The sequence below is a fragment of the Zonotrichia leucophrys genome, chromosome 10 (genome assembly GCF_028769735.1).
Source record: "Zonotrichia leucophrys gambelii isolate GWCS_2022_RI chromosome 10, RI_Zleu_2.0, whole genome shotgun sequence".
NCBI classification, from domain to species: Eukaryota; Metazoa; Chordata; class Aves; order Passeriformes; family Passerellidae; genus Zonotrichia; species Zonotrichia leucophrys.
The window spans coordinates 4,602,252-4,616,729 of NC_088180.1; the positions used below are offsets into that span (position 1 = coordinate 4,602,252).

The window sequence follows — 14,478 nt, forward strand, 5'->3', positions numbered from 1 at the left end:
ACTGAATTATGAAGCTAATAATTTACAAATAAAGGATGCAGTACTCCTGTCAATGTCCTATGTTACTAGCTGCAGCAAATTAGTACATTTACCTGATATGATACGGCTGAGACAGTTGTTTGGCAGCAAGTCAGGGCAGTAAGAGGGATTTAGCATGCTGTCATCTTTCTGTAGACTGTATTTTTCAATAGCAGATGACACTTGAAAGCTGCAAGAGAACCTGCTCTGTTTTCTCAGACTGACTCCTCTCCCAGTGCAGCATTTCTTAGTTTGCTGTGCAGGTTGTGACCATCAGAGCTCAGATTTAGGGTGACTCTGGTCAGACATTCAGGAGTACCTGGCTCAGAATGAAGAGCAGCAAGAGCTGCTCCTGAACCCCACCTGGGATCAGACTATGAAACTGGAACACCAAAAACTGTTTAGAGATTGAGAGTGTTTGGCTGTACAGCAAAGTTCCTAAAAACAAATGGTTTACAATTTATGATTGTCAAGACCTTTAATATGGTCTGACAGACAAAATACTGCACTGGGACTCAAGACATCACTGATTTCTCTCCCTGGTAAAATAGGGGGTATACCATTTACCTGGCAATTTCACAACCTTGACAGAACCCAAATCACTAAGTATCAATGTGCAAAGGTTTTATGAAGAGGGCAGCAGTTTTGCCACCCAAGACAACATAGTTGGCACTTACTAATTTTTGGCAGAAGCCAACCTTAGGTTTAGAACTTGTTATGGTTAATATGAGTGACTCAAAACCAGCATTATGACATGACACAGTGTCTACAGCTCTCCCTAATGCATCACACAGACAAAGCAACTCACCACCAGCAGCAGCTCAGTGCAGAACCCTAGGCTGACATCCAGGAGATCTGGACCTAAACTTAAAATACATTTGGGGACCTAAATATTGATGGTTTTGTATTTCAAAAGTATCTGCCACAAGCCAGGAATGGTAGTTGAAGCTAGAAACCTCCAGGATTTATTTGGACTATATCTCATAGTTCCCCTTTCACTGAAACAAGAAGTAAATCACCTGGGGATCATCCTGTTGTGGTCTGATGGTCACCTCAACACTCACTTATCCCGAGCCTCAACATCCATCCCTGCTTTCCACTTTAAAGCAAGTTAGTCAAGAACTCATTTGCATAAGACAAATGGCAAAAACTCCTGGCTCATTGCCTCAAAAATGGTTTTACACCTTTTTCATGTAAAATATATTCACTTGAGATATTTCAAACTTCACCTTCCCCTACCTCTAGACTGAATCACTGAACATTTGGGGGCCTGGGAAGAGTCTTAAATCTTGACTTGCTTCCAGGAACTAGAAGCTTCTACTGCAACATTTTGAGCTTGCCAGGAGTCTCTGACTGACCTACAGGGAAGCTGCCTCTTGCATTTAAAGCAGGGAAATTCATTTCTTTAAACTGCACATCCTTTTCCTAGGAATGCTAGCTGCAGTCTCCAACAATGGCTTTTGTATGTTAGTACTATGTCAAGCTAGCTGTTCTCATTTAACAAATGACATACTGGAACCATTTATTTTCTGCTGCTCACATTTGTTTTCCTCACCTCTGAAAACACAAGCCCAGCAGCAGAGGCAGCTGACTGCTGTTTGACAAATACCATGCTGACAATATCCTGGCTGCAGCTAAAGCTTCCTTAGCACTGAGACCTGTCACCCCCAGCACAAGTCCCAGTGGTGCTTCTCAAAGCTCAGCCTGCAGCGAAGTACATGAGCTGTTTGACTTGCCTTGACAAGATATGCGTAAATAAAGACAGAACTGAACTTTACCCCTTGTTCTTGGCAGATCTGGGTTAGTCTTTCCAGCTGCTCATCTTGAATAACTTTTGCCTTCTCATATTGCTGAATCATCATCTCCATCTCCACTTTCACTGGAAGGACATAGGCTGGAAAACACAAATAACACTTAAAACAACCCAGCTGTGATTTGGTTTTTTAGCAGGAAAAAAACCTTTACAGGCCAAAGAACATCATCCCTTTCCCTTGCATCTAGAGAACCAGAGTATTTCCAATAGAAGCAGCACTAGAGTACATTTTTAGGGAAGGATTTCTAACATAGGAAATGCAGGGTCAGACCTCCATCTGCCTGGCTGAACTGAAATGCTTGCTGCCTGCTTTTCCCAGATTCCATGCTAGCACAGCTCTTCCCAGGGTTTACCACAGATTTCCTGAACCACTGGGTAGGAGGATTTTCTCTTTAGATTCAGTCCCATTCCCTCTAAACCTGAACAGCACAGCTCCCTCAGGAAAAGAACCATTCCACAGCCCTAACCATTTAATTCCTAGACTTTGTGGTAAGACATCAGTTCTTAATGGACACAGCAGACTAAGAAAGATATTTTGAAGAAACAAAAAGGGCATTTATCTTCTATGGTGCTTCAAGCTACAGCCCAGTTTTCAGTATGTTTTCTGAATGGCTCTAGAAATTTTGCTCCTGACTTAACTACGGCAAACTCACACTGATCAGAAAAGCTGGTCAATACCTACTGCAATTAATGTTTTCTGAAGCTACACAAAATCCTGCAATTTTGTTTTATACTTCATTTAGAAGGCTATGACCTCTCCTGATCTCTGAATACAAAGTTTCCTGGGCATTTAAACCCAAAATAACAACTTGACTCTGATTTTTCACACATGAGCAAAATGGCTATTCATTCACTTCCTTTCCCTAAGCTGCCTGAAGCTGCTGAGCACATGGTAACACTAAAGTCCTTGCTTCCAGGCTCAGACACAGACTCTGCTCTCTGCAACCTTGACTTGCTGGGGCCTTTTCATCTCCCCTGGAAAATCCCCACAGAGGTTTCTGCGAAACACCACCAATATGCACTTCATTTCCAGGATGTACAGCATGCAGAGAGCAACGCCTGCTGGGAATCCTCAGGGCAAGAAAATCCTCCTGGAATCCCACATAAAACTTATTTACTGACAAAAACTTAGAAAAGAAAGTCCCAAGACAGAGCTGGCTGTATGGTTATGAGGAGGGTGCAGCAAATATCAGCAAAGCAGAGAATCAATTATTTTGCAGAATGAGGAATGACAACTGGTGGCAAGAGACATAAAGCAGGTAAGGACATTTCCTTTACAGGACAGGGGATAGGAAGCTGCCTAACAGGAAAACAAATCAATAAATTATAAAGGCTCCTAGAGAGCAGGAGATCTCCAGACCTACTCTGCTCCATGGGAGCCATAACTCTCTTCTGTTCAGTGCTAGCAAAATGACAGGAACAGTGGCAGCAAGCAATCCTTCTGTATTTTTAGAACCTCTTTTCCCCAGCCTGGCAGGTGATGCTGCAGTCACCAGTGAGTCCCCACTCACCATCAATGATCCTCTTCACTCTCCAGATCCTCAGAGTGATGATAAGGCTGATGGCATCCCACGGGCTGCTGGGGCCGTTGGCCACTGTTGAGGCCACCATTGGTGCCAAGGACAAGATTATGACAGCACCATCAAACACCTGGAGAGAAATCAGCTTTTCAAACCTTTCCTTAAAATCATATCCCTGCCATTCCTCTCTGAAATCTGGAAGGAGTCTCTCTTTGTCCAAAAGAAATGCAATCATGTACCTATTTGAAAGGGATATGAGAGGTGGCCAAGCCACAGAAAGGCTGCATCCTTTTTGGGTAGCACAACAGAATTCCTCAGTGCTTTTTATGAGGTGAGGAGAGATAAACTGTGGTGGGAGGGAAGGGGAGAGAAAGGTATTTGGAAATACTGGCCAAAATCCCCAAGGAGAAGCGATAGTCTAAATGTTATTACAGCCAAAGAGTTTTATCATCACTGGTATTTATTACCTGTTACTTGGCATAATGTCATCTAAAAAAAAAAAAAAAAGAAAAAAAGAGGATCTGCCCATAGATCTTACTGTCTAAATGAAGAGATCAAGAAGACAAGTAGAAAAAGATGGAGGCAAGAGACTTGATGGCTCTTGGCCATGTCCTGGCTACCCCACACGTGTGGGGATGGCTGTGCACCCAGACAGAAAGGTGCCTGCTCTCACTTCCATGGGGCAGGAGGCTGGTGAGGAGTTTGACAACTGGGACTGCTCTGAATGATTCATGTGACACCGGCTGCACTGGGACCAGATCAGAAAAAGCAACTGTGCACAGCTTTAGACAGAAATGAGGCAGTAAATGTGCCCCAGAGCCAAGTGGCAGCAGGGCTGTGCCTGTCCCACACTGGCCCAGCAGAGCAGAACACAGCACCACGTTCTCATCCCTGCTGAAAGCCTCCCCTCTGCCAGGGCCCACTGATCAACTGTTTGCATAAAGAGGCAGGGCACAGATTTTTGTAAGAACTACATATTCAGAACTGTGTATAACAATCCAGTGTACTGAAAAGAAATTTTTCTTACTGCAGCCACTCAACGGGCAGTAAAAAATATCACTATTCCAAATTACCAAGATGAATTATCAGAAACTGCTCCATTTAGCCTTAATAATAAGAAACCCCAAATCAACTATTTAAGTTTATTTTTTTTAGCAAAACAAGTTAAAATGTTAACAACTTCATTACAAAATATGCAAGTCTCTATAATGATTATGCTCCGAGAACACCCAGATTGTCTTCTGGTTCTTCCTGCACAGTAGTGGTTTATGAAGTAGTGTCAAGAAAGAGCTTTTCATTTTCCTGATCTCCAGATTTCTGCTGCTTATGTATTATTTATTACACACAAATTTCCTTTTCTTTCTCTACAAGAGTATATACATTCTATGTAATTTTTATTTTGAGGTACTAATTACAGTGTTTATCAAAACAATTTCACAATAAAAATGGGGGTTTTGCCAAACTAGTATTTACTACCAGGAAACTACATGCAATTCTTCAACTAACTCAGCTAATTTCAACTCAATTATGGCAATGGGGATATAAAACTCAGGTGACAGTTTTTACATTTCAGGGTAGCAGTACTGGCAGACCAGCACAGCTGCAACAACAGAAGTCACACGAAGAGCAAGAAGACCAAAATCCCTCCCTTCATAAAATATTTTCAAATATTGCAATCTTCTGAGTCTCTCACAGAAAAAGGGACTACAGCACTCAGCTATTGATAATGCACATAATGAAAAGAATGTGTGCATTTATCTGCCTTAAAAAATATTGTATTGCACAGGTTAATAACAAAGCCATCTAAAGCAGTTCTTCATGGTCTTACTGGGGCTGCCTGGAAAACAGTACCAAGAGAGAGAGCTTACCTCTATTTTGTTTTCAATGTAATCCCATATGCCAAGGACCACAATCCTCAAAATAGTCTAGTAAAATAGATTAGGGGGAAAAAAGATTATGAATGTTATTGCAGTCTTAGATAAACATTTAGTCCTTTACCTATTTAGGGAATAATTTTTTGTCTTATTTAAGAATTATACATTTCCTCTAAATAATAATCAGGTTCTAGAAATGGCTAAACTTCTATATTTAAAAAGCAGATATTGCTTCCCAACCAGTATGTTGACTTAGCAAAACCTCTACAAACAAGTTCCAAGTTCAAATGCTCATCAGTCTTTCCATCTTGCTAAAATTTTGCTTTCAGATTTGTGTGATTTAGATTACCAACCCTCCCCAGCCTCCTGACCCAAGCCTATGTAAGATCCACCATGGGGCTCCCTCAGTCAGAATGGGGGAAAATTCTCTTTTCTGGCCATCTTTGATCTGCCAGTGCTTACTGATTTTCTAAGAGAAGAGGCCCTGTCCTGTCCTGTGCCTAAAGGTACTGACATTTCTTCAGCATGAAGAGCAGATGCTCTTCACTGCAGTTGAAGGCAGTTGCTTTATTTTAAGATCCCAGAAAATCATGGGATAAGGGAGAAAAATATTTCTGTGATCCTTCTCTATGAAGCAAAACAGCAATAAGTAGCCTCAACAGCTAAAAAAGAGGAATAAAGAAAAAACACAGAATGAACCAATGGTGAATTCCTATTAAAAATCCAATGGCACCTTTCCTAATTTTTAATTTGGCTTTCAGAAGACAAAATAAAAGAAAAAAATTTATCAGTCAACTTGCAATTGATATTGAACTCACATAAAAGCCTAATTGGTAGGGATGTTTCCTGCCAGCAGCAACAACAAGGTCAGATTTTGACAGACTTGAGGAGTCTGCAGCTGGAGCCCTACAAGGGCCACCAAATGCTGCTTTCTCCATTGAGGAGCAGCATAATGGCTTGGTGCTCAGCAAGCCTACGTGTCATGGGTGACCATGCCCAGAACTGTGCACAAAAAAGTGACCCTGATGAACACATGTATCTCCTCTACAAATCCAAATCTCAAATCCCAAGCATCTCTGAACTGATGCCAAGCACACCAGCAGTACCTAATTGCAGAACAACACAGAATTGCTCTGTGCTCCTGTGCGTGGCTCTGCCACCCCCATGTGCCCCAGCTGGCCTGGGATCACTGTGCCCATTCTCCTGGCACTGCAAACCTGGATGACAGCACTTCCCCTGCTCTGCCAGGGGACACTGCTGCTGGGGGGCAGATGGTGCTCCCAGAGGCCAGCCCCACAGCAGCAAGGAGCAGGAAAGTGAAGCAGCCAACACCTCAGGAATGGGGCATGCAGAGGCACAGGCCAAGGCTGGCTGAGAAGACAAAATGCAGCACCCTCTTTCCTCTACAAAAACTGATTATACTCTACAGAGACAGCAAGATTCACCAACGCTGTCAGTCTGTACTCCTAAAAACACTGAACTTTCAAAGCACTTGACAAATGCATCATGGCAGTAAGGCTCTCTCCATAATAACCTATAAATAAACCTCAAGGTTTATTTATTCTGTGGAGGAAGAGATGCACAACAGCAAGTGCTCAAGTCCCTTACTGACCCCAGACTGGCCAGCACAATGTGATCTGACACAGGCACAAGGTGTAAGCACACGTGCTGCTGAGCAGCCAAGGCACTCCTGCAGCCACAGCTCAGCTCCTGAGCTCAATTCTGCCAGGAAAAGCATCCCAGCTCCTCTGCCAGCACCTCCCTCACTCCCACCCAGGAGCTGCACAAAAGGCTGAAGCACAAGTGACCTGGGAGCCCGTCAGTTCAGCTGTATCAGTACCTGGGGTCCATGGAGGTCCCACAGCAGGCAGCCATGGCAAACACACGAGGACAGGCAGAGCCTTCCTGGGGCACCACCTCTCCTACAGCTGAGAGCACAGCTCAGGCTCTGCTCTGCTTGGGCAGGGCTTACAAAGTGCCAGGTCAATAGGCAACTAACACAGGATGGCTGAGCACTTAACAACCTTAGAGAAACTAAGGGCAAAATCTTCCTTCCTTTGGACAGGTGTGCACAAAGGTATTTTCACTGAAATGAGGCATATTTGCACAAAGAAAACAGAAACACTGCCTCACAACCCTAAATATGATTTAGCATCGGGCTGGTGAGGGAATGTAAAAAGGTGTTTTCCTTCCTGCCTTTTTTAATTCCTGACTGCAGCATCTCAATCAGACTGTGCTACTGCCACCTTAATGGCTGTGAGCAGTTCCAAGGGCTGGAAGCACACACAAATGTTTTCATTGCCACTCTGCTGCTGTGAATCAGCACAAGCCAGCAGTGACTGGAAGTCCACTTGGCAGACATTTAATGCAGGATTGGGTGTTGCTGCCCAGCACAACATGCCCAGATGATCAGCACCCTGGCTCTCAGCTTGAGCAGACACTGAGGAAGGTGAGGGTAAGGGTGGGATGAGCCAGCTCCTCCACCCCAGAGCTGGGCACAACTGGGGGTAAGCTTAGAAAACATTCATTCTGCATGGAAGCTCTTCAAGCTGTGCACCAGCACTGCCACTCCTAACAGCCATCCCCACTGGAGTGCCAGGAGCCAGGAAAGGCAGTCTGCCCTCGGTGAGCTGAGTGAGCCCCAGCCTGGCCACCCCTGGGCCAGCACAGCTCCAAACCAGCCCTGGCTGTCCCCACTCTGCCTCTGTGTGCCCATGGCAGGGACAACATCCACTGCTGCTGCCACTGCTCTCACCCACAAAAGCTGGAACCAAAGAAATTTGGATTTAATGGGCACCTCCTTGATTGCTTAGTATAATAAATGCCTTGACGGCAAATGAAAGCATTGGTATTTCTTATATATAACATTTTAGTATTTTTTGCAAAGCAATCAAAAATATGTTTCATACAAACACATACATATTGCATTTGATTGTACACTGTCCCTGTACAGAACTTTAAAAATGAGTAAAAAGACGTTTTTACTTAGTTTTGCCATTTAGGATGTTTTTCTTTTTTAACAGAATCTGAAAAAACACAGAGACAGAAATTAATAATCCAGGAAACTTCCTAGCTACTGTTCAAGGGCCAAACTGAAAGATGCATATGAATTAGAAGAGAACTGCAACTGTAAAACATTCATCACAGACAAAACCAATGTTAGTCACACTTCTACCATTTTTAAGTACAAAATTCTACAATAAAAAAACTAAAGTAGCACTGCTGTTTCCTACTGATGTGCAGGCATGTACAAATACACAAAACCAGTTTTGCATTACACCACAGGCATTCTGCATTTCTGAATACAGATTTGAAAAAAACATTAAGTATCAATGTGAGTACTTTCTGTTAAAGGAAAGTACTGCCAGATTGGATTTTTTTTGTACTTGAAAAAGAAGGCTTTAATGTTTTTTGACTGGAAATGTTTTGATTAGAAAGTCCTTAACACATATATTTTTTAGTTTTATCAGAAATACATTTTTCTTCTGCTAAAGCTAATTTATTAATGTGCACTAATAAAAGACTGAATGACTGAACAGTTGTGTTAATTTCTTTAAGCTAAAGTAAACCCAGAAAAAATTTTAGATCATTTTTCAGACAGAAATCCAATTTCAAAACTGACAAAGTCTCCTGGTTACACACAATTGTTTGCATGACAGTAACTGCAGTGAGGTTTAGATGCTGCAGGTTGTCTTTCTAATTTTGTAGGGAAACTTGGCCAAGTCCTTTGCTGAGCCAGCTGTGTGAATTCCCACAATCTGCATTTGTCAGCTGACTGCATGGTACATTGAGTAATTTTAAGCACTTTTCTGCTTGCACAGTTAATATACAATTTACTGCTCAGTGAGTCACTGAGTCCAATCCCTGTGTAGGGTGAAATCAGCAGGAGGCAGCACAGGAGGGACCTTGGCCCAGCAGCACCAGGCAAAGGAGAGAGGAGAGCATGATGGGGCACAGCTTGGGCAGGGGAGAGACAGGATGGAGGTGGCTGGAAAAGATGTCTGTCTGTCCTTCCTTCCTTCCATCCTCTGTCACAGAGGCTCCAGAAACTCTGTCAATTAAGCTTTTGCCTTTTGCATGTATTTCATAAGACAAAATAATTATTGAAAGCTTTCCCAGAACACCTTGTACCCAATCTGTAATTTAGAGCCCCTCTCATCTGGGTCACTCCCAGAGGCCTCAGCTCATGCAGTCCTTACCAGAATCCCCTTTTGCCATCTCCTGGTGTGCCTGTACTGAGCTGCTGCATGAGCTGTGCCAGCACCTGCTGTGCCCAGGCCAGCAGAGCCCAGAGGAGCGTGCTGGCACATGTAAACAAACACATCCTCCTGCTCCTAGGGCACAGGCACCCTCCTCACACAGCTTCTCTTCAGCCAAGGCTCTGAAACTGCACCCCCACACCACCACTGTGCAGTACAACCCAACCCCATGTCCTGGCTGGAACTGCTGGGCTCCATCAGCTCGTGGTGCCACAGAAAGCATCCCCTGCCAAAGGCTGGAGCCATGAACAGACACAAACACACTGGTTTCTCTCTCACCAGGACATCACATACCCAAATGCACGTTTGCACAATCTCTGCACTTCTATTTCTTCTTGTGTTCTCCCAATACTCTCACAATCTTAATTCTTAGCATACAGGGAAAACCAATGTTTTCACTGAATTTGAATTTTCAACTGACAATTCTGTCTAGATTTGAAAGGCCTTTTCAGGCATGGGAATGGCTCACCAGAGACTCCACCACAGGTGCACAGTGGCCAGGGAACTGGGCTTGGGCAGCCCTGCATCACAAGCTCCCTCTGGGCATGGCCACACAAGCACTAACACTGCTCTCTGGAACAAGTGGGGTAGGACCTGCTGCACTGCCACTATCAGGAGGTGAAAGCACAGATGAAGCACTGACACAGCACACTGTAAGACAGGTATATTACTGGAAATTAAATGGGCAGACTGGCATTCAAGCAGATGTCCAGCAAGATTCCCAGAACTTTATGGGACCACTCTCCATGGTAACTACTTCTTTGTGAGGCCAGAAAATTGCTCAGTAAAGAAATTTCCCAGTATATTAAAATTTATTTCATACACACTAGCAAAGAAAGAAGCCTAAATTTACCTTTATAAATCATACTAATATATAAAATCTGAATCTATGTTCCTAGACCCCACTACTCACTCCATTTAGAAAACAACTTACAGCAATGAAGTGAATTTATGCACCATGAGAAAAGTTGCATGTACACGGAATAAAAGTAAACACACAGAAGAGAAACCACAGCTTACAGAAGATTAATGGGAGATTATTATCTTCCCACTCAGCTCTTTGAAGCTCACAAATAATGTAACAAAAGTAACACAGCTGAGTTTCTCTAATATAAATTACGTGTTTCTCAAGGGAAAGACGTTTTTACTTAGTTTTGCCATTTAGTATGTTTTTCTTTTTTAACAGAACCTTAACAGCAGCCTCCCTTTGGAGATTTTATTCCTTTCAAGGGTTGCTATTAACAAGCAGAAAAATGGCAGGTAACTATGAACACTTCCTTTAAATATACAGGATGAGGAAAGCCTTGGAGTTTTTCCTCCTGTGAGCCACAGCTAATGAAACATTGTTTAGCAGCTGGCAGCCCAGACCCACCCCACTCAATCTGAGAGCTCACTTCTGGGACACAGATGCCAGAAGAAAGCTGCAGTTGGGTGCTTGTCTGACTGAGTACACAACCTTGGTTCCTCCCAGGGAAACGCGCAGGTGCTTCCCTTCAGCAGTGCCTGAGAGCTGGGCTGGCTGCAGCGCACAGAGCAGCACACACAGCTGATAACAAGGAATCCCTTCTTGCACAGTCCCATCAGTCCCAGGGGAAAAGCAGAGCCAGAACCAGGCAATTGTGGCAATGGGATAGAACTGCTCAGAGCAGACTTCAGTCCACTCACCAAAACTCTGAGACATTGCCCATCTCCTCTTCTCAACCAACAATACCAGGGCTGAGTTTGCCCTCCGGAGAGGCAATACAGCCCCAGCCTTGCCATGCTGCTGATTCTGGGATTTCCCCCAGTGCCTCTCTCTCCTCTTCTATCTCAATGTCTGGGTAACATTTGGTGCACAGACAAATCACAGTGATGTATCTAAACACAGACAAACCACTAGGAAATCCTGTTCAAATACTTGGAAAAAAGCAAAGCTGATGTGCATTTCACTTGAATATGATTTTAATGCTGGAAAGTCACAGACAGTGACAGTATAAAATGAACAAAGTACCTTTAAGGCCTGTGGCTGTATGACAAGCCTAGGGAAAGCAGGAAGATGCTGTGAGAGCAGCTACTCAGCTCTGCTGGCAGCTGTTCTGGTGGCATTGCCAGGTGCTGGCATGTTTAGCCCCCTCATTTTAACCAAGCAGAAAGCCAGTGGCTGTTTAACTTCAACTGCACTGCAATAACTTGCAATGCTTTGAGAGCACCACCTTTAATCAGCTGTATTCTTCTAAAACATTCAGATTTTGTGCTGAAAGTTTTAAGGGTCTTAACAAGTATTTGACAACTTTGTTGAGGTCTTCCAGAAGAGTTGTGTACCTATATTTACAACTAATGGGAAGCAAATTATAGAATAAACACCAAACATTCAAACTTATAACAGGGTACTTGCTATGGAAACCACCGTTTTTGAACACCAGAAACCTTGAATCCTTGCTTTGAGTCGAAAAGCAATGACTGAAGGACTCATCAATCCTGCAGTTGCCTGTTATACCCAGGTAAACTAGGGTAAACCTAGTTTAAACCTGCTGATCCCTGGAATATCATCCTGGCATGAACAACCACTCACTGTAACAGATGATCATCTCAACAAATGATCCCAAAACCAGCTGACTCATGGTATGGGAATCAGAGGGGAAAAAACCCCTGAAGGGACCAAAGGAGAAAATACAATTAAAATCTCAGGAAAAAAAACCATTTGCAATTCTTGCAGTATTTTGTAACCTCTTGGAAAAAAAAATATTTGGATGACAGAAGATTATAGCCTCTGTTTTTGCTCTCTTAAGACACAATTCAGTATGAACTCAAGCTGGCATAAGACCAACCCCAGCAGGAAAGGCACACCTGAACTCCTTCCCAGACTGGTGGTCTCTGATGCACATCCAGCTGCTCTGTGGAGCCATTTCTATCTCTGAGCTGCCAAATGAGCCCATATCCAAAAATCTACCCTGGTCTGCGCACCTCACATGGCTGTCTTGTGGCCTCATTGTTCTTTGATCTAAATTCAAACCACAATCAAATAGCTGAAGGAAGCTACTTTGGAAGACAGAAGTAGATAATGAAGTGAGTGATAAGGTTATAATAAATGAGAACAGCACGTAGACAAAGTAGTTCCAAATATCTAATAAAGAGAGAAAACCAATGCAGATCCAAAATGAGGATGGTGAGTCAGGGAAACTGTTTGGGCTCTGTGAAACACTTCTGTTACTCTTCTCCTGAAAAATACTTCTGAACAAGTTTAACCACTTTGGAGGGTACCCTGTCCCAGCGGAACTGAAACAACCAATTCCTTCCTTGAGCCAGATGAGCCCTGGCCTCAGGAGTGTCTGCAGTGCCACAACCAGCCCAGGAGCAGCTGGGCACTCAGGGAGGGGCACAGAGAGGACACTGCCCCAGGTGTGAGAGTGGTGGTGCAGAGAAGGAACCCAGAGCTGCAGAGTGCAGTGCAGAGCAGGGACTGAGCACAGGAGAGGCTTCTGGAGAGCAGCTGCAGAAAGCCAAGGGGTCAGGTGAAGGTGCCTGTGCTGCCATGCTGCTGCAGCTGCTACAGGCTCATCCTGCTGGGAAGCTCAGGATCGCAGGGAGCTCCAGGGTGCTGATCCCCACTGAGCAAAGATTCTGGGGGGGAGAGAAAGGTATTTCTGGAAAGGGAATGGACTTAGGATAATTCACAAAGACTACAAGTTCTTGTAATTGTTTAGAGATTATTTTCAGTCATCTTACATGTAACCTCCAGCCCAGCAGCACTGTAAAAGGATGGGGCCAGTAATGGGACCCGTGCACATGCAGCAGAAGGCTGGGATGCAGAGCAATGTGAGATCCCTGCCTGCACCACACAGCCCTTTCAGAAAGCACCCACTGACAGCACCAGCTAAAAAACCCTGCTGAGAAATACAAAATGCTACATGTAAATGGTTTTCATTAGGAGCACCATGGAAATTGCCAATCACAGATGATGAGTATGAATCCAATACAAGTGATCCAGTAAATAATTTGCAGATATCATACCTTTGTTTTTTGATTATTGCTTTTTTGTAACCTTCACCTAGTAACTATCTAAATCTTCTACAGAATGAAATCATTAACAAACCTCTCTGGATTATATTTTCTCCTGTGGAACCTGAAAAAATATTTTAAAATATTTTAAGTCGAAGCTGTCTCCCAATTAGTAAACATAAAACTTGTTATTGTGACAAGTAACATATTAAAACCCAAAAAATAGCAATAAAAGCATTTTGGAATATTTTGGGAGCAGTCTAAATGTCTCAATACCAATGATTTTTTTCTGGAACATAGCTGAAAGCTCAGAAAGGCAGATTATCTCAGTTTGGTCATTTTTTACATCATGACTAGAACCTTTTCCAGTGCATACATTCATACACATTTTGGCAAAGAAATTCACCATTTGTTTCATTCTCTGACTAGGTCTACATGCAGCAATCTAGAATACATAAACTACCTTAATAAAATGTGAGAGGAGATAACTCCATGCTCAAAACAGATCTTTTTGTACAAAATTCCCATGGATCTTTATTCTTGAAGAACATACCTTCAACTAAATCCTATACTTTACACCCAGTGACACTGGTAACAAATGGATCAAACCATCCTGTCCAGTGCCTGTAGATTCAGAGATAATTATTTCTTTCTGGAGTTTACCAATTATAATTTTTAAGGCAGTATCTTCCCTTCCACGTTTCCTTACCTGACATACAGTGCTAATTTAAATAACACTTTTTTAGTTTGCTAAGTACAAGTAGCAACAATACACTTTTGTTTGGTTTTTTCCTTAAAATACACTGTGCTATGTTATTTGCAGTCAAACTCGTGTAAAACTCTTGCTAATTCCAGTGACAACATAATGTGGTGAAAGACTTTGGTTATACATACCTCTGAAAAGAAAACAGAGAGGATGACTAGGCTGATCCAGTGAATTACTCCTGCAAACTGGGAAGCACTTGAAACTGCAATTAACATAATACAACGAAGGGTCATTACAGTAGCAGAGTGCA

The 14,478-nt window shown here is 43.1% G+C and overlaps 1 protein-coding gene across 3 annotated transcripts in view; it reads right to left on the reverse strand.

The window, feature by feature from the left end:
- Window positions 1-14,478, reverse strand: part of TMEM266 (transmembrane protein 266) — an 82,971-nt gene that overhangs the window by 23,947 nt on the left and 44,546 nt on the right. For all 3 annotated transcript variants that reach the window (XM_064722398.1, XM_064722400.1, XM_064722399.1), the window contains exons 6-9: window positions 14,357-14,430; window positions 5,220-5,276; window positions 3,343-3,481; window positions 1,797-1,912 (exon numbers count right to left, since the gene is read on the reverse strand). In XM_064722398.1, coding sequence (XP_064578468.1) covers window positions 1,797-1,912; window positions 3,343-3,481; window positions 5,220-5,276; window positions 14,357-14,430 — 386 coding nt within the window. The remainder of the gene's footprint in view (window positions 1-1,796; window positions 1,913-3,342; window positions 3,482-5,219; window positions 5,277-14,356; window positions 14,431-14,478) is intronic.